At 41.6% G+C, this 26,967-nt stretch overlaps 1 protein-coding gene across 1 annotated transcript in view; it reads left to right on the forward strand.

The window, feature by feature from the left end:
• The window catches only part of LOC127415932 (ephrin type-A receptor 7-like), a 103,585-nt gene that overhangs the window by 36,755 nt on the left and 39,863 nt on the right, over positions 1-26,967 (forward strand). Inside the window, exon 5 of the mRNA XM_051654949.1 lies at positions 914-1,249. Coding sequence (XP_051510909.1) covers positions 914-1,249 — 336 coding nt within the window. The remainder of the gene's footprint in view (positions 1-913; positions 1,250-26,967) is intronic.

Consider the following 26,967-nt stretch of genomic DNA (forward strand, 5'->3'; position numbering starts at 1 on the left):
CTTGTAATCCAAGGTGTCTCGTTGAAACTTTCGTAGCTTGAATTTTTTTTAGACTGTTCTGAAGGGTGTTGGTTACAGTCACCTGTGATTGGTCAATGACACACGGCAGCCATGAAAAGATAAAAAAATATATATTTTGCAGTGTGTGCCGCAAACAGTCCTGCACGACAGTGCGATTGAATTCTCGTAAACGGGCTTGACAAGCGGAGGCGTTTCCGTTTAGCCACCTGGCCTATCCCAAAATGAATAGGGAACTCACGGTTAGGACATATCCAGTGTTACTGCCTTTACATGCTACTTACAGACAGTTTTTCATTCTATGACCCTCCTAGATTAAAACCTGGATTGTATCTTCCTGCATCGTAATCATTAGGTAGAGAATCATAATTTAATCGAATCGTTGTCAGAGCAAATTATCACACCCCTATTAGTTAAGATTCTGTTTTTCCAGCTGTTAGTTTTATTTTATTTTTATTTTACTTAATGAAAATGTTTTAATTTAATGATAATAACACTGCTTGGGCACTCATTACCCATTGGCCCACTAATGAAATACTCCTTTGAAGATGTAGGAGGACTTCCAACAGTAGGAGGAAGACCTTGTTGTGGTTTTAAACAGTATCCCGTGTTCATTATTGCATCGTTTCACTGGCAAATCACTTCCTGGTCTACACTGACCTTGGCAGCACTCAGGTTCGACTCTCCAGCATTCTTGAACATAACATCTTTATATATCTAGGTTACAGTAAAATTGCATGTCAGGATTTTCCAGGGGATTGGATTACTTGTATCCCCTTGGAGTTTTTGTCTGAGGAAATAAAGAATAGGAAAAATCCACAAATGTCTGGAGTGCCATTAACATTCATGTACTAGTCACATGTTTATCTAACAATATTCTAATTTCCCACTGCAGGGCCACCATCAGCTCCTCAGAACCTGCTTTACAACATCAACCACACTATTGTCAGCCTGGAATGGACCCCACCAGCCGACACAGGTGGTCGTAATGACGTGACATACAGGATTATATGCCGGCGATGCACCTGGGAGCCAGAAGAGTGCTTCCCTTGTGGCAGCAATGTTGGCTTCTCGCCACAGCAGAGTGGATTAATGGACACCTACGTCACCATCACTGAACTCTTAGCTCACGCGAACTACACCTTTGAGGTGGAGGCCGTGAACGGCGTGTCCGATCTCAGTCGTACCCAGCGACTGTTTGCTGCTGTCAGCATCGCCACGAGCCAAGCAGGTAAGACGTTACTACACATTCGGTCAAAATTGGATTATGACAGGAATTTAAATGGAATAGTCTCTTAGCCTATGATCTGTCCTGTGACAGATGGGTTCGGCTCAACTATGATCGGATTCAGAGAAAACAGAGTGTGACATTTTTATAATCCACATTTAGCTGGACAGTCAAAAAACTTTGAAGCCATTCTTCTCAGTTTCAGTGCTGGCATAGTTAATGTATTTTGCTTTTGTAGGGCAGTGGAGATCTGGTTTATCCATGTAGAGCCAAAACTGCATTTCACTTACTGTATATCATCTGCACTGCACATATGTGCTTTAAAGGCATGTTATAGGCTACAAGGAATTTCCAAAGTTCAGTATGTAGTAAATACTTTGGTTCCCAATCTGTCACTCACTCGACATTGTGTCGATGTAGTGACACTAGGGGTCACTCTTGGGAGCCGCAAACACCTCTGCTTTTTTGAAAAAAGGCCAATGAGAATTGGTGAGTGGAATTTGCATGCCACTCCCCCGGACATACGGGTATAAAAGGAGCTGGTATGCAACCACTCATTCAGATTTTCCGAGCCGAGCCGAGCAGTTCTATTCATTGAAGCTGAAATCATCCGCGAAGTTCATTCACCTCATCTGCTGGATTCTACGGCGCATTTCAGCGGCTTCTCCCCCTCTGCACCCATGGAGTGCAGAGAACACCCCTGGGCGCTTCGGCAGAAACAACTAAAAGAGTATATTCTAAAAAGAGTATATTTTCTTTCTAAAAGAGCGGCACACACGGAACGTCTTTTTAAAGATGCCTTTCCGTTTGTGTGTTATTCCTGGTTCTGGTCGATATCTCTCCGCTTCTGGCGGCCACGATCGCTGTCTTACGTGTCTGGGCGCTGCCCACGCGGAGACATTGTTCGTGGATGGGTCTTGTCCTCATTGCGAGAACATGACCATGGCAACGTTGCAGTCACAGCATGCATTCGTAAGAAAGCAAGCCACCCCATGAGGCCGTGCCGGTTAGCACTGGGGGCGATTTGGGGACCTCAATGGGACCACCTCCGCTGGGTATCCCCTCACGGACCTCCCATTCCCCAGCATGCTCACTTGCCCCGGTTGGGCGCTCGGACGAGATCACCGGCTCGTCTCAGGGCGAGTTCGACATCTCGTTCGGAGCCTGGGAAGAAGACAAGTTATCGAGCGCAGCATCGGAGAGTGCAGAGGCTTCGACTGGGCTTCCTCCTTTGGGAATGGTCGCCCAGTCCCAGGCCGATGCGGAAATGATGGACATGCTTTCCCGGGTGGCCACGAGCGTCGGGCTAGAGTGGAACCTTCCACTCTCCCCTGAACCCTCGCGGCTCAACGATTTGTTCCTGGGCTCGGGGACACCGCCCCCATTCCTTGTGGGAATTGTGGGAGGCACCTTTTACTGCCTGGTCCCGGTCTTTCAGCTCCCCCGCTCTTGCTACCCTCGATGGCGGAGCGGCTAGGGGGTATTCGGTGATCCCCCAGGTGGATAAGGCACTTGCGTCTGTAGAGCACCACCACCTGGCGTGGGTGCCCGAGACTCCCGTCCAGGGCCTGTAGGTTCACGTTGTCCCTGACGGCTAGAGCCTACGGTGCCGCTGGACAAGCCGCCTCCACCCTGCACGCCGTGGCTCTGCTCGTCACCAAGGGCGTCCTCCTGCAACTACAACACCGGCTTCACTGCAGCCCGCCCCTGTGGCGTGGCGTGGAGCCAAGCGTAGGAAGCAGACGTCACCCGTCTCAAGGCTGGCCGCCAACAACCCGAAGAATGCTTCGAAAAGGAGACCCACTTCTCCGGAGCTGGTGAGCAGACCACTCCATCCCCCGGTGGAGGGCCGGGAGGAGAATCTTTTGTTTAGTTTTCATTTAATTTTGCCGCATGTCCAAGAGGCTGCGGTACCCAAAAATTCAACAAAAGAGCGGTTTTCTTGTTCCCTGGGTCACATATTCAGTGCGCATGGCCGTTGTCACGACCACCGTCCACCGTCCCATCTTTGCAGGTATGGCACTCCAGCGGCTGTCCCCCCGCCCCTGTGCGCCCAGCTGTGGCACAAACACGCCCACACAGGATTGGTCCGGTGGACTACGGGGACAAGACTCCTCCTCCCCCCTCCTCGGCCAATCTTATGGTGGGCTGCAGGAGCCAGGTAAGTGCTTTGATGTCCCTGGACTCAGCACGGCCACGGGGCTCGAATCCCCTCGACGTGGCACCTCAAGCTCCGCCCCGCCGTGAGGCCCCACCCGTCGGTCTGACGTGATCATTCCCTTGGTCCCCCTCGCCTGGAGTTTGGGCGCGTGGCTCTTGCTTTCCAACCCATCGCAGTGGCTGACCCGGACTGTCCTACTCGGCTACGCGATTCAATTCACCAGGCGCCTGCCCAGGTTCAGCGGTGTCCGCTTCACCTCGGTGAAGCGCGAGAACGCCGCTACCTTGCGTGCGGAGATCGCTACCCTTCTGCGCAAGAGCGTAATAGAGCCTGTCCCTCCAGCTGAGATGAAGAAAGGGTTCTACAACCCAAAGAAAGGTTGTGGGTTGTGACCAATCCTAGACCTGCGAGTACTGAACCAGGCTTTTCACAGACTCCCGTTCAAGATGCTGATGCAAAAATGCATTCTAGTGATTGTCTGGTATCAAGATTGGTTCGCGGCGGTAGACCTGAAGGACACGTACTTTCACGTCTCGGTCTTACCTCGACACAGACCCTTCCTGCAGTTTGCCTTCGAAGGCCAGGCGTACCAGTACAAGGTCCTCCCCTTCGGCCTGCCCCTGTCCCCTCGCGTCTTTACGAAGGTCACAGAGGCTGCCCTTGCCCCGCTAAGGGAAGTGGGCGTCCGCATCCTCAACTGTCTCGATGAATGGCTAATCCTAGCTCACTCTCGAGAGTTGCTGTGCGCACACAGGGACCTTGTGCTCCGGCACCTCAGCCGACTGGGGCTTCAGGTCAACTGGGAAAAGAGCAAGCTCTCCCCAGTTCAGAGCATCTCTTTTCTCGGTTTGGAGTTGGACTCAGTCTCGATGACAGCGCGCCTCACGAACAAGCGCGCACAGTCGGTGCTGAACTGTCTGAAGGCATTCAGATGGAGAACAGTGGTTCCACTGAAAATTTTTCAGAGGCTCCTGGGGCATATGGCATCCTCAGCGGTGGCCACACTGCTTGGGTTGATGCATATGAGACCACTTCAGCATTGGCTTCAGACTCAAGTCCCGAGACACATCACGTGGCCATCACGCCAATCTGTCACCTCTTCAGCCCTTGGACCGACCTTGCATTTCTACGGGCAGGGGTTTCCCTAGAGCAGGTCTCCAGGTTACAACAGATGCCTCCAAGATGGGCTGGGGCGCCGTATGCAATGGGCACACAGCCGCCGGCTCCTGGACTGGCCCGCGGCTGCGTTGGCACATCAACTGCCTAGAGTTGTTGGCAGTTCTGCTCGCCCTGCGGAGGTTTCGGTCGTTGATCCAGGGCAAGCACTTTTTGGTCTGGACGGACAACACAGTATCGGTAGCGTACATCAACCGCCAAGGCGGTCTATTGCATGTCACAACTCGCCCACCGTCTCCTCCTCTGGAGTCAGCAGCGCCTCAAGTCGCTACGAACCACTCACATCCTTGGTGACCTCAGCACTGCAGCGGATGCCCTGTCATGTCAGGTTACCCTCAGGGGAGAGTGGAGACTCCACCCTCAGGTGGTCCAGCTGATTTGGAGTCGATTCGGTCGAGCACAGGTAGACCTGTTTGCTTCCCGGGAATCCTCCCTCTGCTCGCTTTGGTACGCCCTGACCGAAGCACCCCTTGGTATAGATGCACTGGCACACAGCTGACCTCCTGGACTACGCAAATACACATTTCCCCCAGTGAGCCTACTTGCACAGACCCTGTGCAAGGTCAGGGAGATCATTCTAGCACCCTCCTGGCCCACCCAGACGTGGTTCTCGGATCTCACGTGAGAAAGGACCTTCTTTCTCAGGGACGGGGCACCGTCTGGCCCCTGGATGGGACGCGGAAGACCTAAGTGGCCTACCACCCGCTGTGGTAGACACGATCACTCAGGCTAGGGCTCCCAAGACGAGACGCCTGTATGCCTTGAAGTGGCGTCTGTTCGTTAAGTGCTGTTCTTCCCGACGTGAAGACCCCAGAGATCAGTGCTTTTCTTCCTGCAGGAAAGGCTGGAGGGGCGGCTGTCCCCCTCCACCCTGAAGGTGTATGTAGCCGCTATTTCGGCTCATCACGATGCAGTAGATGGTAAGTACTTGGGGAAGCATGACTTGATCATCACGTTCCTGAGAGCTGCTAGGAGGTTGAATCCCTCCATACTGCGCCTCGTCCCCTCATGGGACCCCTCCGTAGTCCTTCGGGGTCTACAGGGAGCTCCCTTTGAGCCCTTGGAGTCAGCTGATCTTAAGGCACTCTCTTTGAAGACTGCCCTCCTGACTGCGCTCACTTCCATCAAAGGGTAAGGGACCTGCAGGCGTTCTCTGTTAGGGAATTGTGCCTGGAGTTCGGTCCGGGTTACTCTCACATGATCCTGAGACCCCGACTGGGCTATGTGCCCAAGGTTCCCATGACTCCTTTTAGGGATCAGGTGGTGAACCTGCAAGCACTGCCCCAGGAGGAGGCAGACCCAGCCTTGGCGTTGCTGTGTCCGGTGTGAGCTTTACACATCTATTTGAATCGCACGCAGAGCCTTAGAAGCTCCGAACAGCTCTTTGTTTGCTTTGGTGGACAGCGGAAAGGAAGCGCTGTCTCCAAACAGAGGATCGCCCACTGGGTCATCAACGCCATCACGATGGCATATCAGACTCAGGACGTGCCACCCCCTGCGGGGTTAAGAGCCCAATCCACCAGGAGTGTGGCGGACTCCTGGGCCCTGGCCAGTGGCACCTCTTTGGCAGACATCTGCAGAGCAGCGGGCTGGGCAACACACAACACCTTTGCGAGGTTCTACAATCTCCGGGTTGAGCCGGTCTCATCCCGTGTATTGGCAGGCACGAGCAGGTAAGTTCCGGGACAACTGGCCGGGTGTACCGCTTGCGCATAGTGCCTTTCCCCTCCCTTGAGGTGAAGATGTGTGCTCTTGACTCCCATTTGTGTTCACAGACTTTGATCCCTGGATGACTTTCCTCCTAGCCCTCTGGCAGTTGAGTTTGAAAAGGGAAAAGAGGCATCCGCTGGGCTAGCCTGTCCCTGTAGTTGGGCAGTCGACTTGTTCCTGATGGACCGTTCGACGCTCATGAGAGTGTTGGGGGAGGTTACGTGATGGCCTGGTGCGCTGGCTACAAGGCACACAGCAGTCTGCCCGTCACACACCGCCAGTTCACGTAACACAGTTCAGCTAGTTGTGGTGTTTTGTATAGGGACCCCTAGTGTCAGATAGGGAACATCCTGGTTACTTTTGTAACCTCCGTTCCCTGATGGAGGGAACAAGACGTTGTGTCCCTCTTGCCACAACGCTGAACTACCCGCTGAAATGGCTGGGACCTGGTCTCGGCTCCTCAGCACAAAACCTGAATGAGTGGTTGCATACCAGCTCCTTTTATTCCCGTATGTCCGGGGGAGTGGCATGCAAATTCCATTGGCCTTTTTAAAAAAAAAGCAGAGGTGTTTGGGGCTCCCAACTGTGACCCCTAGTGTCACTACATCGACACAATGTCTCATTCCCTCCATCAGGGAACGGAGGTTACGAAAGTAACCAGGATGTTTTCTTTATGTTTTATTTCTGGGGTGGAATAACAATCTCATTACGAGCTAGCATATTTTCCAGCAGAAAATACTTACTTACCACCATTGAGATAATTTAACAAATTATATGGCAACAGTTTTCCTGCAGTTCATAATTTGTGGTTTGCTGGTGGTGATACAGTGTTGAACCTTTTGTGTTTCCCCTTTCATTTTTATTGTCTGCCAAGAGAGCCACCACCTTTAAATATCACTTACAGTCGCCAAGGTTGACATTTCTGCAAGAGTCTTTGTTGCATTTGTGATAAATTATATGAGCTATCACTTGAGTCACAGTAATGAAATGGGTGGCAAACACTTGGATTGGTGCTGAAGTCTTAGCTGCAAATATTATTAGCTCGACAAGCTCTCTTGTGGTTGGAGAGTCGGAAATAGAGTGTGTCCCTCTTTCTCTCCGTCTGTCTTTGCCTTTCTCTCTTTCTCTCGCTCTTTCTCGGGGGACTTGGTTGTAATTTAAGAACTGTTTCTGAGACTGTACATGCCAGAGAAATGCCACACGAGAGTTCTTTTTTTTTGCCTTTTAATGAACTATTTTAATGGATCTACAAAACAAGATTTCTCTTTCATGCCCAAGCATCCATGAAATACAATTTGATTTAGAATGCATACTGGCTATGGTCATTAACAAGAGGTTAGCAGACACTGATTGCTTAACAATGTGCTTCGGCAAACTAGTGCTTAGTATGCATTGTTGGTGCACATTCACTTGGGTGGAAATCAGCAGGGGCCTGTAAATACAATATTATATTTTTTTCTGAGTCACTATTTAATAATATTGCAATTAGTTTAGTCCATTTTGATCCAAAATTTTGATATACACCAATCAGCCACAACATTAAAACCACCTGACTAATATTGTGTAGGTCCCCGTCGTGCCGCCAAAACAGCGCCAAACCGCATCCTATTCAGCGCCTATTCTTCTCACCACAATTGTACAGAGTGGGTATCTGAGTTACCGTAACTTTGTCAGTTCAAACCAGTCTGGCCATTCTCTGTTGACCTCTCTCATAAACAAGGCGTTTCCATCCGCAGAACTACCCCGTACTGCATGTTTTTTGTTTTGTTTTTGGCACCATTCTGAGTAATTTCTAGAGACTGTTGTGTGTGAAAATCCCAGGAGATCAGCAGTTACAAACCGCCTGGCACCAACAATCATCCATGCGATTATTTAATCAGCCAATCGTGTGGCAGCAGTGCAGTGCATAAAGTCATGCAGATACGGGTCAGGAGCTTCAGTTAATGTTCACATCAACCATTAGAATGGGGAAAAAATGTGATCTCAGTGATTTGGACCATGGCATGATTGTTGGTGCCAGATGGGCTGGTTTGTGTATTTCTGTAACTGCTGATCTCCTGGGATTTTCATGCACAACTATCTCTAGAATTTACTCTGAATGGTGTCCAAAAAATAAAAAAAACATCCAGTGAGTGGCAGTTCTGTGCATGGAAATGCCTTGTTGATGAGAGAGGTCAACAGAGAATGGCCAGACTGGTTCAGTCTGACAAAGTCTACGGTAACTCAGATAACCACTCTGTACAATTGTGGTGAGAAGAATAGCATCCCAGAATGCTATTCTGAGATGCCTGTTGGCGCTATTTTGGCGGCACGAGGGGGACCTGCACAATATTAGGCAGGTGGTTTTAATGTTGTTGCTGATCAGTGTATACTGTATTGCAATATTTAACTTTGACTTTGGTACTTTTTGCATTGAGTGCAGAACATCCTGTTTCAATGTAGAGCCATATTGGTTCCAGTGTTTTTATTATATCACAGAAGCCTTTGCAGTCTGTCAAGGAATATGGCTGGACTTGTATCCATATAACCATATGTTTCACCTTCTCACACACTTGTCCTGAGTGGCGGCCAGTCTCTTTTTTTCCCAAAAATATTGTCAAAAATTAAATGTAAAATATTGATATTTGGAATTAAAATACCAGTGCAGTATTATGAGGTGAAATATTGCAATAACCCCCCTAACGTGCAGACACACAAACTCAAACACTATTTGACTAGTTCCGTGTTGTTTAGAAAAGAGATCCCACCCTCACTGACATATTACCCAACCTGCATGTAAACCTCAAACTCTCATTTGCATTTTTGTTGTTTTTAAATGGTTTGCAAAAAAAAAAGAAAAAAAAGGTCAGGGACAGGATAACATGAGGAGCATCAATGTGTTCATAGAGAGTTGAGAAAAAAGACAAGGAGAGAGACAGGATAATGACCAGCAAGCAGTAAAATGGAGGAATGGAGTCGAGGAGTAAGGGGGGGAGAGGGGATGATGTGTGTTTCATGACAGGGATCGTGACAGGGACACACGCTGGAGTAAGGAGCCTCAAGGACACACGGATACCTAAGAAGGTTAGGAATGAGCAAAAGAGAGAGAGAAAGGGACAGGGAAAGGAAGGGAAAAGACCCTTGTCTCAGGGTGGGAGCCAAGCGTAATTATGTCTGGCATACTGACAACAGACAATTACACCAGCCACCCTGGGCAATATTTAGTCATTAGTTATTGTCAGATTGAGAAAATATATTAGTAAAGCCCTGTTTTCTGTAGTGGCAGTAGTTGCCGGTTTCATTTTTCATGTCTATTAAATTGCAGAATGGGCCAAATGGAGAGTAGGGTTAAAATTTCCCTTGCAAGAGTGAACAGATCAGGCCTATTGCCAAGGGCGGGGATTAGGGCTTGACCCCCCCCCCCCAATTGACACACTGTGCCCCCCAAAGCAAAGAATTGTCATTTTGCACACTAGCCTTTGGTAATTATTTTCTCTCTCTCCGCTATGTCATGTCAGTATTTGCTCATAGCACGACCACTGCACAGCAACTGGATCAAACCTAACTCAAAGGAACACTGATCTCTCCAAGAGTAACTTTAAATAATACATTGTCATTTAACATAAAACTGCTTATTTAACATGAAATTGAACTTAAAACAGACTTATAACCCCAAATTACATATACATTGCAGTTAATAGTAGGGGTGTGTAGTGAAGCAATTATCTGTATTTGTATCTGTATCTGTTCATATGACAAAATGATCTGTATCTGTCTCTGTATTTGGATAAAACCGGGTGTGGGCGGGGTTTCAACCGGAAGTGCATCAAAAGTAAATTAAACACACATTTTTAAGTGTTACTCTTACATTTATAGTTTATATTAATAAAAATGTCTTGTATATGCCTTTTCATAATAAAAGCCTATAATAAATATAAATTTATTATTCTTTTTTCTTACCAGATGAAGCTGAATTTGTAGGCTACATTAACTGTTGAATATGTTGTGGTTTCTCCTGGTATTTCAGATATTAATGTCTGCATGAAACAGAATTTTTGTTTGTCTGTGCATGTATAACAACATTATTCTGGAGGCAGGAGGTGTCAAGCAAAATGTGAGATGTCAAGCACACATTTTGCAGTGAATAATAAATACAAATTCAAACATTAAAATAAATTTAAATAAAATCAATATAGCCTACAAACAGGTTTTTTTACAATAGGACACCATTATTTAGTTAAATAATAATAATAATAATAATAATAATAATAATAGAATTTTACATTTATATAGCACCTTACCAGAGTTCAGAAACACTTAAAGAGGCCCTATTATGCTTTTTGGGATTTTACCTTTAATTCTGTGTGTAATATAGCTGTTTGTGCATGTAAAAGGTCTGCAAAGTCATAAAGCACAAAGTCCATGCAAAAGGGAGTTATTCTGTCCCACAGACAATACTGCTCAAGATTTACTATTGTGAAGGTTTACTATTCAGCTGTGGGCCAGCTTTTACCTAAAACTGTGTAACAAAATGGTCGATCTCAAGAGATTATATAATTATATAATTACAAGCTGTAATGTTACGGCCGCTATCCACAGTAGTCCACGGATAACTTGCCCACTAACCGGGAGTAAGCCTCTGCTCTCTGTTCATAGCTCGGGAGAAAAAAGTTCGGCTGAAACCATTCCAGCAAAAGATGACTAACTTAGATGCACTGTAATGTCGTATCTTAGTTAATGTAACACTTGACAAGCTCCAGATGCGTACAATTAACAGAGACCACAAAAGGAGTCAAGGCCATGCCCATCCGATCTGAAATCACAACATGCACATTTTCATTCATAAGGATTACACTTTAGAAATATTGGCTGCACAGATTCATAAATTTGTTCTAATTTTGGATATGTTTATTTAAAATTCTTTATCCTTGTGCTTTTTGGATAATCAGTCATTCAAATATTTTTTATATTATTCGGATGAAACCTTTTTTCATTTTGAAGTCATTATTCGTGCCTTTCCGAATAAGGTATTCAGCTTTGGGCACATCCCTAGTTAATAGCATCCAAAAATAGTCCTCAAACCTTGCACAGATCTACCTCATTAATTATTTGAATTCAACAGCCAATGACTAGTCCCCAAGCATAATCAACAACAGCAGTCCAAACCTTACGTAACACGTGATTCCAGTGCGCACTAATGCATTCTGTGATTCTGAGTAGTAGCAGCGTATATATAAGAACACGAGTTAAATACTCAAGTCTTCATCAATGGTATGCGAATACTAACAATAGTGGAGTTGTAATTAGTGTTGTTTTTATTGGTGTTTCATGATTTTGGTTGTGGAATATGGATTATTGTGTTGTTGGAATTGAAGAACTTTTGATGTGACGATGCATGTTTACTAAGTGTATAGTTTTATTTGATACGTAAATGCAGATAGGCTGTGGTGTAGTTTTATCACAATTGTTGTAGGCTGGAATATTTTGTATGGAGTTTTGGTGTTATTTGATGTTTTATTATAAATGTTGGTCTATTTCGACTATAACTACTGACTGGGTTGTCTTGTATTGTGGTGTGGACATTGTTTTGGTCTATCTCCACCCCCCCCCCCCCCCCTGCACACACACACACACACACACACACACATACATACACACTCAATATGTTCTGGCAACGACCATGGAACAGATTCTAGCTTTGCAAATATCTACATTTGTTTGAAAATGAAATAGCTGCCCACTCTGTTACTATTAGGTTTAATTAATCACCTTTAATATTAAGCCCAGGATTAATTTGAATACAGCAGGCTACTATGATGACAAAATGATAGGACTCCTAGACAATCAGCTCCTTGTTTAGAGTAGAGATGGAACAATGTAACCCTATCTGAGCGTGCTCAATTCTCAGCCCACCAGAGCCCAGAGCCTCACAGACACAGTTTTACTCCTGGGTTACCACGGCAGTGGCTGACTACCTCATAATAGGTGAGAATGGAGCTTCCTGAAACAATAAGCTTGCGGCTGGTCAGGAATGAGGAAAATAATTCAAGACAAAACTAAATTAATAATGAGCCTATGTATGGGTCTGTAGCGCTATATTGCTGTGTTTGTTTGAGCATTCCGACCAGCTCAACATAGCAACAATGGTTCAGAAAAAGGCTTGAGTTTAGGGTGGGACTATGATAAATGGTAGATGGGGGAGTGTACGGGAAACCTGTTTGAAAAGGGTAATTATTTTTTATTTTATTAATAATTATATATATATATAATTTTTTTTATTTTTTATTATTATAATTATTATTATTATTATTATTTTACCCCAAAGGCTAGGGTATAAAGTACTTTGTTTTTCCATGTACTGTTACATCCCGTGCACATTTGAATGTTCTATATTTTTTTTACCACAAGCCCATACTACCACGTTCGCCGAATGCGCACTACGACTTGTGGTACACTTTAGTACAGTCAAAGGCAGGCACATGTGCAGAGGACATGTCTAGAAAAATTTGGGTGCACACGGACATTACGTGTATATTGTGCTGATAATGAAATTTGCTTCACTCGCACTGTTGCGAGAGACGTAAAGTGGCGGTAGGCGGAAAGCCAACGTATATCTTGGTCTTAAAATATATGTCATTGTGGAAGTGAAATATTTAAATTATTTAAAAAATAATAATATTAGCCATCTATGAAGATATGTTCTGTTAAATATGCAGTACGTTTAACAGCAGTAAAGCAGCAAAATGGAGGCAAGGCTGTGAGAAAAAAGTGGGATGGATGAAAGAGGGAGAGAAATTGAGGGGGAGCGAGACCCTCTCATCGCTCGTCTCCATCTGCATGTGAATAGTCTGCGCTCCAGGCGCCAAGCGTAGGAGTGAAAACAGTAAGGAGAGCAGAATGCAAAGGTGCGGAACCCGAATCCAGATGGCTACGCATCTGATGTGGAATTCACACCTCTCCTTAATTATACTGAGAGAGAGAGAGAGAGAGAGAGTGAGAGAGAGAAAGTGGAAAAAGAGAGCAGAAGAACAAGAGCCAAAGAGATCTGTCCACATGAGAGAGAAGCTACTCGAAGTAGTCATTGTTCCTCCAAAGCCTAATTACTTCCCTGTTCTCCTTGAAATGGGTTTAAATAGCAACTGCTTCTGCATCGGCAGGTTCATCATCATCATTTCTTTTTTCTTTCTCCTTTCACACATTTTTCCTCCTTTGACGCCCCTTGCCATTCCCCCTGCAGACGATTGTGAATTATCCCCTCTCTCTCTTTCTCCCTTTTTTTAATCACAATCTTTGTATTCTTTTTTTTTTTCTCTTTCTGGAGGACTGCATGGGAAGTTTGGTGAAGAGCATTTTAATCAGCCTTCTATTGTTACTTGACATCTCTGTAGAGATGCCCTCGGATCTCTCTTGCTCTCTTCTTCTTTCTCACTCTATCATTCTCTCTGTTTTTCTAAACAACACCTATTGTTCTTCCTGATAGTCTTGAGCAGAAATAGCTTGCAGAATAACCATTAATATTTATTCTAGATAGGGCTTCAGAGGAGAACAGTGTGGAATCAGGCGCCGAACAGCCCTGCCATGGCGGCAAATTCAGCGGCAGATGTGAGCGAGCGCCTGGGTACGCGGAGATGCGTGGTTTAGATGCAAACAGCATGCGCTGTAAACAGATTCAAAGCGAGGGAGGGCGAGAAGCTGTGGAAATGGATTTTTAATGCTTAGGTTACATGTCATAGGAGCATGATATGCATGTTGCCTGCTGATTGCTGCCTCTGACTGTGGACCGCTCCGTCTAGGATGTTGCAGAGTGTTGCAAAGTTGTATTAAGTGTTTGATAGGGAAGCACATTAACCCAGTACTCTGCCATGCTGCTCTTATCTGCTGCCTAAGAGAAAGAGAGAGAAAAAAGGGATAGTTCACCCAAAAATGAAAAAATCTGTCACGTATATGACTTATGTCTTTCTTTCGTGGAACACAATAGGAGATGTTCGGCAGAATGTCAGCCTCAGTCACAATTCACTTTCATTACATGGAAAACAGAGCAGCATGAATGTTCTTCAAAATTTCTCCCCATATGTTCCACAGAAAAACAGTTTGTTATACAGCTTCAAAACAGCACTGAGGGTCAGTGAATGACGACAGAAGTTTCATTTTTGGGTGAACTAACCCTTTACATAAGAAATTTTATTCTTTAATGGGTCACATAAGTCTTTGTATTCAGCTCAGTTTTTCAATCAGTACCAATGGTATAAATATGAGGCAATTATTTATTCATTTAGGACTATTTTTAGCTTATCTCAAAGTGCTTGAGACATGCAGAACTTTACATGGGCTCTTCCCTCTCATCTCTCAGAGAGATTCACTCTGTAGCATGCCTCAGATCGAGCGTTGTACTTTGATCTCAAAAACCTTTGCGCTTTGAGCTGTGAGAATGAGGTAAATAACACACAGGATGTTCTTTCATGTTCAGGCCCTGTTCAAGTCTGGTTGACATTAGCAAGGACTAGTCAATCCATGCCAGTGTTTTAAATAAAGCTGAGCTCAGAGAATCCAAATGTGGCTGATTTAATCTCATATTTCACATGAAACATTTTTTAACCGATGTCTAAATGTGTTGCACAAACCATCTTAAAGTGCGTAAAACCATTCTCATGCCCCGGACTTAAAGATTATACCCCCGGCAACTCATCTGTAATTAATATGGCCACTTTTCGACACGTTATCAGTGTAAAATGGATACCTTTTCAATACCCCTGAGAAGAATCGCACTTTGGGGAACAATAAAGCCATTGATTGATCTCTGCAAAGTCCTAATCTGTGGCAGGGACGTTAAACAGAATGGATTGATTGCTTCCCGCGATTCCCAGTCAGCCAGTGCAAGGTGGTGTAATTTTCTAGTTAAACGGATCCCTCAAGCCTCTTTTGTAGCACTTGTATGCCATTTTATGTTACTTGAGAGCACTTTCTCCCTTCTTCTTTCTCGTCCTTTGCCACTCTTTCTCTCTCTCTTCCCTCTTTTGGTAATTCCATCTGTGGTAAGTTGATAAGAGCTGGACCACTCACCACAATTCAACAGATGTGGTTAAATCGCTGGTGGTCTGGCTCACACTGGCCTCAGCGGCCATGGGCACTTAACCTGTGGCATTGTGCAGAATGCCTCCTGATTCGTCCGTAACCCAATCCGTCAGCAATGAATAATTTTCATGGAAGGTGCACTTTAATTACTTTCCCATTTAAGTGGCATTGCGGTGGCCTATCTATGTCATTAATCTCAGTGAGGATCCAGTTGCAAGCCCTTTATTGCTGGCAAATGAAGCCCCCCAAATCCCCCAGAATCTGCTCTGCTTGACTGAGTGCAGTCAAGTGTCTCCCAGCAGCCAGTGCTTCAGTGTGTCCTTTTGAACTGGCCGCACGGAAGTGAGAGGTATAGAGGACTACTTTTGTCTCTCAGCATGAGCAAGAAGGAGAAAGTCTGCCAGCCACCTTGACCTGTTGGATTGAGTGTGTGCGTGACTTTTCAATGCCCAACAAGTGGATTCAAGCACAGTTATGGTCTGTTTATAGATTTTCCTGTTCAATCTACATGTTCAGACTGCTTATACTAAATTTTTATTTCTGTCATTTAGGACACAGTTTCCGAGCATCTGCTTTTCAGTTAAAAAACAAAAAACGCAGTTCCAGTGTGGATGAAAGGTGTAAACGTAATGATATCATGTGTAAACGTTTTATTGTTGATGTGGCCTTTGTATGTGCAGGTATATGTGCCTTTCAAGATATTTGGCCAAATCCATACTAATTCATGTTTGTTTCCTAGCATTATTGTTTTCAAAATTATGTGACAATAGAACATTTTCGAAAGTGTCCATTTTTGATGGAGGAAAACGCCTTCCCAGTGTGGATGAGAGGCATAAATGCCGCAAAATCATGTGTTTTCGAATGAAAGCGTATTGTTGTTGACGTGGCCTTTGTTTGTGCAGGGAATATGTCTCTTTCAAGATACATTCAGGGATCCTACAGTCACTAAAAAATCTGGAAATACCTGGGAATTTAAAAAAGTGTTTTCCAAGCCTGGTAAAGATTCAGAAATTTAATCTTTAAAAAAGAATAGAAATTTCTATAGTGAATATATATATTTTTTCTATTTATGCTCAGCTTTACAATAGTTCATCGGATAGAAATTGCTTTTTCTATCTCTATAAAATAATTGAAAAATCCATTTATGAGGAACGACTAGAAAATTAATATTGAAGTCAAGGTAATTAATTGTTTAAAATAAATGCGAACCCAGTAAGAAGTTCTTACCAGCCACCTTGAGGCTGAAAAGTTGTGGACAGGAATGGTATTTCGTTTTTTTACTGTATGTCAGATCTACTGTACAAAGCAGTGACTGCTGTAATAATGATGTCATGCTCAACAGGGATTGTGTCAGGTATGAAATGCATCACTTATAGTATTCAGTTTCATTCCCCTTCCTCCCCTCTACAGCTCATCTTTTCTCTCCGTCTGAAGAGCGGATACCAACTCGTTCAATTATTTAGATTCCTGTGAGGCAGCAACAAAGTTTGCAGACAAAGTTCTTCCCCCTCACCTCCTCTCCCTCTGCTTTTGCCATGAAGTCCATAGTCTCTCTTTTAGTAAAGCAAGTATCAGATACATCGAAATTTAATTCAATATTTTTGTTACAGGTGCAGATCAGGCACAAAAGTCTCCATGTAATTGTCACCACCTTCTGATTTCCAAATCTTTTCACCTGAACTGTCACAGATTTGTTGTTAGGGAGGAAACATACACTACCGGTCAAAAGTTTTGAAACACTTACTCATTCTTTATAATTTTTTTTTTTTTTTTTTTTTTTTCCCACATTTTAGAATAATAGTAAAGTCATCAAAACTATGGAATAACATAAATGGAACTATGGGAATTATGTTGTGACTAAACAAAATCCAAAATAAATCAAAACTGTGTTATATTTTAGCATCTTCAAAGTAGTCACCCTTTGCCTAGAATTTGCAGACATGTACTCTTGACATTTTCTCAACCATCTTCTTGAGAAATCACCCTGGGATGATTTTTAAACAGTATTGAAGGAGTTCCCATCTATGTTGGGCACTTATTGGCTGCTTTTCTTTATTATTTGGTCCAAGTCATCAATTTCAAAAAAAAATTTTTTTAAATGAAATTTTAGTTTTATAATGAAATAAATTAATATGGTGGCACAATTATATTTTTGTCTACAAAACTAATTTCAAACATTTAAGCATGCGCCTTCAGCTCAAAAGATTTTTAAGATCATGAGAAGCATTTCAGTCAAGTGTTTCAAAACTTTTGACTGGTAGTGTACATTGGAATAAAAATGAAAGCTTCACATAATGCTGGTTGCCATCACAGTGGGTGGTTATTAATGGACAGTTCTAACTGACAGGCGTTAATTGAATAGTCTGACTGGATAATTCATAGAGGCTTTTTGAAAACTGTTTCAGCAGGAAATGAGTCTGATAACGACGTTATGGGGATATTTTTAAACCCAGACACAGTCAGTTGCATCAGACACTGCACAGTATGGTCCATAGAAGAACAAATGTTTTTTCTAGCCTGTGTTGAGACTGAATACAAGAGGCTTGATATGTAGCCTATCCATCTGTCCATCCATCCATCCATCCGTCCATCCATCCCTCTGTCCATCTATCGTTTTTTTTATTTATTTATTTATTTTATTAAACTATACACCCCTAGTAGAGAGAAGACAGGAGGTGGCGGTAAAAGAGGAGGAACAGAACCGACACAAGCTGGATTTTAACTTTCATCGCTTGCATGAAAATCAAGACCATGTCAGAGCATGTGATTCATGATTTGAAATTTTTGCAAAGGCGCTCACGCTTACATGTTTGTTTTTCTATCATGGAAGGAACTTTCTATTGATTTCTATTGTTTTGAGCTACTGATTTTGCCCTTAACTTTACTTCACACAAACCATTGTGCCTTTTTATATTTTTATTAAGACATTATTTGTTTTCTTTAGTAAGCAGTTATCCTTGTGGGGACCATTGGCTAGTTTTAAGTTTTATGATCCTTGGGGGAACATTGAACACATACAGACAAATGCACCTGTGCGGCTCGGTCTTAATGTTTACATGCAACATGTTTCTCCTGCTTGCCGTTCTGGGGTTAGAGTGTTTCATTTCCTGCAGCAGAAGAGTTCAAATAGAGGGAGGTACTGTGGCAAAGTGAGACTAAATCGAGATATGTATCGCTGGTGCCCTAGACCAGCTGCCACATCTACCCCACTCGAGAGCCAACTCAACGCCTTGACAGCTCACACTTAGTGTAAAAGAGAAATTGTTTGTGCATGTGTGCGTTAAGAGGATAGGGGAGTGTGTATGTGTTTAAAAGTGTGTAAATGAGTGAGTGTGTGTGCCATGCATGTGAAATACAGCTGTAGAGCGAATTCTTTAACCCAGTCTGTTGCCAGTGTGACAAGCACAAATTTAAGTGCCAAACTGAACAGCATCGCCAGCCTTCTAATGTTTGGCCAGTCTAATATGGTACTTCTCTATAACAGCTTTTTCAAACCTCAGAAAAATTCAAAGTGAAGGCATCAGATTTGTACACACACATTCATACACAGGTAGTAAAGTAAAGTGTTAAAGAGATAGTTCAGCTTAAAATTAAAATTATTTAATCTTCTCACCTTCATGTTGTTCCAAACTGTATGACTTTCATTCATCTGTGAAACATAAAAGGAGATGTAAGGCAGAAAGTTAGCCTCAGTCACCATTCACATTCATTTCATTTTTTTTTCATGCAATGACAGTGAATTAGGGTAAAATTCTGCCTAACATCTTTTTTGTGTTCCACGAAAGAAGGTCATACGGGTTAGGAATAGGGATGTCAATACAATCAAATCGATATATCGTGATACTTTTTCTCCCAATATTGTATTGATACTTTAGATCCATGTACCAATATTTATGTTCAACTATTTGTTTATTTACGTGTGTCCAGCATTTTAATAAAGAAGAAGAAGGTAATCTAAATAGGTGCAAACTCAGAGTGCCATTCCTCAGTGCTGTCAGAGGCACTTTTATGAGGTGTGGGAGAGACTGAAACTGAGCCAGTTTTTCTTGAGGACAAGCCGGAACTCTCTCACGTGTCTGGCACGAGGGCTGGGCAAACATATTGATTTTCTAAATAATCGTAATCTTCATTTGAACAATCTCTATGTCGATTCTTAAAATCCCAAGATCACTCTTTTATACTATGCTATATACTATACTATACTCTTTGCTAACTCTTTTCTAACCCTCTACAATGCACGTCCTGAAAATCACTTGCATATGCGACTTAAAATGTATGTGATATTTCACTCACCAGTATCAAGAAGTTCAGCAGTTAGATCTTTTCACTGTGCGCTGAGAGTAAACGTTTAATGCGTGCAATGTGTGTCCAAAGATGGTATTCTTTTGTCATTGAATAATGTCTATTTTAATACCCATTCTGTTCATTACAACCAGTTATTGATAAAAAATTAAACGTTTAATTCTTCTAATCACATAGCACGGATGCTGTTATGCCATTCCACCAAAACTTATGTCAAAGCCTTTGCAGCTAGTTTTAAAGAGATAGTACCGTTTTAGCACTTGTTGTACATAATATTAATGTAAATACTTGTAAATAGTACAAATTAGGCATGTATACAGATACTGTATGTACTGTATGTATGTGTATTAGTGCCCGGCTGATATTAGCCTTTCACCGATATATCGGTATCGGCGTATATTTTACCGATATTCCCCCGATATGAAAACTTTTTTTTTTTTAAAAATGACCCCATCGTTTTATATAACTAATATAACGTTAACCCTGTCCCTGACAACCATGTTGCTCATGTTTATCACATCTGTTTGCTATGTTAGCCAGCTATAGTTTGACAGTGCAGTCAGTAATGCAGCAGATTGAAAGGTAAACATCAGAGCATCTTTTTGCAGCTCAGCAGACAACGGTGCGGTGGTGGATTGTGTGTGGTGAGTGTTGATTTCATGCTTTGCTGTTACCTAATTGGTGAGACACAATGCTGGAAAGTAAAATAAACAACGTCCATCTTTTACTCTCCGTGGCAATGAGCTTATAGCTAACCAGCTAATGACATAGCTAATTTCATTGCTTGTCAGCTGAGTGGAAGCTAATGTGTAAACATGTATTCACCAAACTGTTTTGTTCAGGATTCACAGTTTGGGACCCCCTTCAACCGAACAATTCCAGTCGTTGCATTTATAAAATGTAATATTTAAATGTCTGGTTTTCCAGACATTAAAATAGGATACGTAATAAAAGTAGATTTAATAAATAGTATATTTGCCCTGTGTAAATAATAATATATAGGAACTGTATCTAAAATAAATGAGGGGTGATACATACTAATACAGCAGGCTGGAAAAATAGACATTTATTCATTTTAATATCCTATATATATATATATTTTGAATGTGTTGAAACTTGACACCGGGCGACGCACCCTAAAAACGGCACCGTTAGAACGGTTTCGTACTGAAGAGCCGCTTAAAAGTAAGTTTTTTTTTTTCCTCTCGTAAATGTAAATGAGTGTAAATGCCAACATCATCATATATGTCGAAAGGATTGAAGCCTGTCATGCAAAACATGAGCTCATTGATGTCATGAAGTGAGTCTGCTTTTTTATTCCATCAGTTACTCCTGGTTATATATTATACGTGTATATATATATATATATATATATATATATATATATATATATATATATATATATATAGTTTATACGTAGGGTTACGTTCTACATAAATTTAATGGTGCAACGCTCAGATATTTAGTAGAAAGTAAATTGTGACTTAGCGCCCATTTACGCCACAACTAGGCTAAGTTGTAACATACGTATAGCTGGTGCAACCGGCCCCTGATGTTTATTTAGCTGTTTATTTTATTTTAATTTATTCTGTATTTAAATGGTCAGCAGCTGACTGATACTAAACAGTACTACTGATGTTTATTTAGCTATTTATTTTATTTTTATTATTCTTTATTTTAATGGTCAGTATTTGACTGATACTAAACATATAGTACTAATGTTTATTAAGCTATTTATTGTATATTTATTTATTCTTTATTTTCTCAGTGTTCATTTCTAGAATTTGTTGACAATGTATAAAAATAATGTCAAATGTTCTTTGATAAAAATATTTGTTTAAGAAAGCAGCCTTCTGAGTACCTTTGCATAGTCATAGCGGTGCAAAATCGGTGCACAATCCACATAGAAAAGGTCTGTTTTCATCCCAGCTCAAAAAGTAGCTATATCGGTCACCATATCGGTAATCGGTGAATTTTCCCTCTCTAAAATCGGTATCGGTCTCACAAATCCCATATCGGTCAGGCTCTAATGTGTGTGTGTGTGTGTGTATATATATATACACACCGATCAGCCACATCATTAAAACCACCTGCCTAATATTGTGTATTAAAACCACCAGCCTAATACCAAAACAGCACCAACAGCACTGTATATATATATCTATATATGTGTGTGTGTGTGTGTGTGTGTTAATATATGCAATTTTAAAACATGATATGTATTGATGGAATGCATGGACTTTTCAAATGCATGAATATTTTAAAAAGCTAGTGTTTTAGCTTTAAAAATGAAATCATTTTTAAAACCAAAATGAAGAAAAAGTAATGAATATATATATAATGTCTTGTAGGGCACTTCTCACACCTTACAGTCTAGCTGATCCCACAAAAGCTCAGTGGGGTTAAGATCAATAACACTCATTTCCAATTATCTGTTGTCCAATAGCTGTGTTTCTTTGGCCACTCTAACCTTTTCTTTTGGTTTTTCTGTTTCAAAAGTGGCTATTTCTTTGCAATTCTTCCCATAAGGCCTGAACCCCTGAGTCTTCTCTTTATTGTTGTACATGCAACTGTTGTTGAGCGGGTAGAATTCAATGAATCTGTCAAACTAGAGACTCTGATGTACTTATCCTCTTGTTTAGTTGCACATCTGGCCTTCCACATCTCTTTCTGTCCTTGTTAGAGCCAGTTGTCCTTTGTCTTTGAAGACTGTAGTGTACACCTTTGTATTACATTTTCATTTTTTTGGCAATTTCAAGCATTTTATAACCTTCATTCCTCAAAACAATGATTGACTGATGAGTTTCTAGAGAAAGCTGTTTCTTTTTTGCCATTTTTGACCTAATATTGACCTTAAGACATGCCAGTCTATTGCATACTGTGCCAACTCAAAAACAAATACAAAGACAATGTTAAGCTTTATTTAACGAACCAAATAGCTTTCAGCAGTGTTGGATATAATGGCAAGTTATTTTCTAGTACCAAATTAGCAATTTAGCATGATTACTCAAGGATAAGGTGTTGGAGTGATGGCTGCTGGAAATGGGGACTGTCTAGATTTGATCAAAAATGACTTTTTTTAAAGTTTACATCAGTAATGTCCTAGAATGAAACTGAAGTAAGGCGGTCTATTTATACTTCCAGTCATACTGTTTGTGTGTTTGACACTTTTGGTTATTGACATAAAGCCAAAACATCATAATGGTACAAAACATCATAATATCCCTATTTTAGGGCAATGTACTTTGTTTCATGATGAAAAGGCACAAGATGATGGGAAAGTTCTCCTTTTTCTCATTATACTGTTGTTCATTGTCTCATCAACGCACCATCTCCTGCGGAGAAGGAAACTAATTATGTCTTCATCCCTGTTGTCACCTTCTCCTATTCTCTCCATTAGCCATAGAAATTCTAATGAGTTTAGTCCAACTTCTTTTGGCTTGGGAATAAGTGTACAAGAAAAAAAAAAAAAAAACTCCTCCCTGATTGGCACCTGCACAGAATTATCAACTTTTCTGACAACTTTTAGCTGTTTCATAAACATAGTGTGACCCTAAATTTTTTTCAACTGAAACACCTGCTAGTTGTCGTAAGCTATACGTGACACTGACACATACATAAACGCACACACACACATTCCTTGCCTTCAGCCATTTTGCTCCAGTGCCTTTTCATCAAAGCTGCTGGACGATATGAGGGCCATCTGGTCTCCTGACTTTTAATGTTTGTAGTATAAAACAACAATAAAAAGATTACAGCATCCACAGACACACACAAACACTCAGAGAGAGCGAGACATCTATTCTGCAGACAGATGGAAAACACAGCTGGAATCGACACCGTAAAAGGGTAACAGGAGGAAGAGAGGATGCTGGGACAGCGGAGAGTGACCATCAGCTTTGAAAAATGTATGTCTTATCCAACACCAGGTGTTCTGTCATTGCAGTGGACAGGAAAGACATGCTGCCTTTTGTTTTGGACAAGCTTTGATTAGCTTTAATCTCATGAATCAGTCACGCATGATATGCAGTGGCCCCAAAAAGTATTTGGACACTTACGCTACACTTAAATGCATAAATATATTTGCATTATTTAACAAATATCAAACCAAGTGGCATTTATTTTGAAGTATAGCAAATGTTAAATTTTCAAGCTAAACATTTAAATAGATATATTAGATATAAATGGTTTTAATTTAAAAGATTTAAATTGATAGTTCACCCCAATATTAACATATTCTCAGAATTTACTCACCCTTCTGTCATGTGTCTGACTTTCTTCTGCAGAACACAAATGAAGATTTTTAGAAGAATATTTCAGCTCTGTCGGTCCATACAATGCAAGTGAACGGGTCCCAAAATACAAGAAGAAGAATGTGAAAGTTGAAGGGAAGTGGAGATTGACTGAGCTGGGTGGAGAATTTATAGTAAAAAAGTTAAATATTGATCTGATTTTCACCCACACCTATTATATAGCTTCTGAAGACATTGATTTAACCACCATAGTTGTCTGGAGTACTTTTATGTTGCCTTTTTGGATTTCGGAGCTTCACAGTTTTGGCACCCATTCACTTGTATTATAGGGACCTACAGAGCTGAAATATTCTACTAAAAATCTTTGTTTGTGTTCAGCAGATGAAGGAAAGTCATACACATTTTGGATGGCATGAGAGTAGTAAATGATGAGAGAATTTTCATTTTTGGGTGAACTAACCCTTTAACATGTCCATAGGATATGAACTTTGGTTAATGTATAGGACATTTGTGTAAAAATACTATTTCCACTTACAACCTTGTAAAATAACTTGTCACTTTGAGTTAAGTGGGTTAAAGGGTTAGTTCACCCAAACATTTAAATTCTCCCATCATGTAACCTCATGCCATCCCAGATGTGTATGACTTTCTTTGACTTTCTTTTTCTACTGAACACAAATGAAGATTTTTAGAAGAATATTTGAGCTCTGTATGTAAAAGCAATCCATACAACTCCAATGGTTAAATTAATGTCTTCTAATTTAATGTCTTAGGTGAGAAGCAGATAAATATTTAAGTCCTTTTCACTATAATTGTTTTCTTCCGATCAGTCTCCGATGCCTGTCCACAACAGGACTTGGTTCCCTCCGCCTCTCAAGTGACGTAAGCACGTTGGCATGTTCAAGCGAGAACTGACGTGATTCAACCGGAAGTTCAGCTCAAATTGTTTACAAGAGAACGCTGTTCACAAGCTTCACTGTTTTTGCTTTCATTTGAACATGCCAGCATGCTTGCGTGGAAGGTCATCGGAGAGCAATTTAACCACTGGAATCGTATGGATTGTTTTTACTATGATTGTCTGTGCTTTTTGGAGCTTTAAAGTGGTATTCACCATCAACTTGCACCTACAGAGCTTAAATATTCTTAAAATCTTAATTTGTGTTCAGCAGAAGAAAGTCACACATATGGGATGGCATGAGGGTGAGTAAATGATAAGAGAATTGTCATTTTTGGGTGAACTGTCCCTTTAAAAGTAATTGAAGTACAAGGCTCAGAAAAGTTAGAATAAATGCCTAGCATCATATTTTAGCAGAAGCGGACTGGCTTGAAATGTTCTTAACTGCAAGCATTCATACATTTTAAGTGTAATTTAAACGTGTCCAAATACATATTTGGGGTCACTACTGTATATATGCAGAGAAGCATTTGCTTGTTTTTTTTTGTTTGTTTTTTTTTTTACCCATTTGTGTCCTTTTGGATTACCGGTACTTTCTTAAGCCAGAGAGCTGTGCCTAAATATTTAGCCTTATGCTTGAATTTGTAAATGGTACCAAGCCAGGAGCTTTGACAACACCACAATGTCTGAGGAAAATAACCATTTCAGACCCGATGGGAATGCTCAGTTGTTTGCTCTTTTGTTATGTTTCTACTTTTTATTCTGGTTTATTTATAGGACTCTTTCCCTTTGTACCTTCCTTTGCAGGAAGAATGTGATTTTTCTTCTTTGACATTTCAGAGGAAAAACCTAAAATTGAGAAAATGTAGAGCATACTGTACTTTGTTTCTGCTTTAGAGCAAAGTGGGTGCCCACTTTCACATGCTGTTAAAACAAAAAAACAAAACAAAACAAAATATGAGCTGCTGTCTTTGTGTTGCATTGTCTATTTTTGCTGACCTTTCCCCTCTCTCTGTAGAAAAGAGAGAAAGTGAGATCGAGCATGGTCTAGACAGGTGTGTTTCTGTTTTAGAAAGATCACAGTCTGTAAACAGGTTTAGCCATTACTCCAACTCACAGTGACAAACATTAAATATATATATTTTTTTTCTGTGAATATTGGTTTTGATTGTTTAATGAATTGCCCCTCAAAGTAATATAGGCTTTGCATAAATTATTTAAAATGATTTCTTGTTTTGTAGTTGAAAGTAGGCCTATATAATAAAAGCTAAAAGTCACCTCTGAAGAAAGGAAAACAAAATGGGAAACTTTTCTCAAGCTCCCTATGACATATGATGTTATGAACATGTCTCTCTTAACTAGCATCCTCCACTTCAGGGGAAATAAACTCTTAACATCATAGCAAAAAAAAAAAAAAAGAAAAATGGCTTTCCAACAGCTTATCAACTTGGATACCATGACTGCATGACCCTGACAAGACATTGTGACCACTCAGTCTGGGCATCATTAATAGACATATAATTTACAATGCCTTTTTGGGCAGGTGTGGGAACAGAGGAAGCCACTGAATGGCTTTCCTTACTCTTTTACCTTTTAACTAACGGAAGAGTTGGCTCAGTTTAAATGAAGTGAAAACTTTTGCATTTGCATAATACAAAAGCAGCAGCCTCTAATTAACTGCTGACAAAGTGGATTTGGTTCCCTTAAGAAAACAAGTCTGGAACACAAAGACAGGCCAAAGACAGACCTTTGTGTTTGGTGAAGTCAGGGGTGGGCTTGGTGACAATTTATTCAGCACCTTTAAAGCAAACAGTGGCCCGGTCCCCCACTCATGACTAGACTTGAACATGCAAAATCGCCAATTACAGTAAAGCTCAAAAGCTATTCAACTGACTGAGAAAATAGTAACACCTGTTTAGTTGTTGCCAAGAAGTGGCAAGATCTTTGGCTTGTCACTGGGTTTTTACCCTGATCCATTATCTAGGCTGTGTCTATTGTTATGAGGCCTGTGTCTGTGCCAGCTACAGTGATGGTGGTCTTCAGTTCGGTCTCCTCTCATCATAGACTCTCCTGTGCCTGTGCCTGTGCCTTGATTGGATTGGCTCAGTCTAAAACAGGGGGAGGGATTATAGAGTTGGATGGCTATTGGTCTGGTTTAATAGTGAGGGATTAG

The sequence above is a fragment of the Myxocyprinus asiaticus genome, chromosome 25 (assembly GCF_019703515.2).
Source record: "Myxocyprinus asiaticus isolate MX2 ecotype Aquarium Trade chromosome 25, UBuf_Myxa_2, whole genome shotgun sequence".
Lineage (NCBI taxonomy): Eukaryota > Metazoa > Chordata > Actinopteri > Cypriniformes > Catostomidae > Myxocyprinus > Myxocyprinus asiaticus.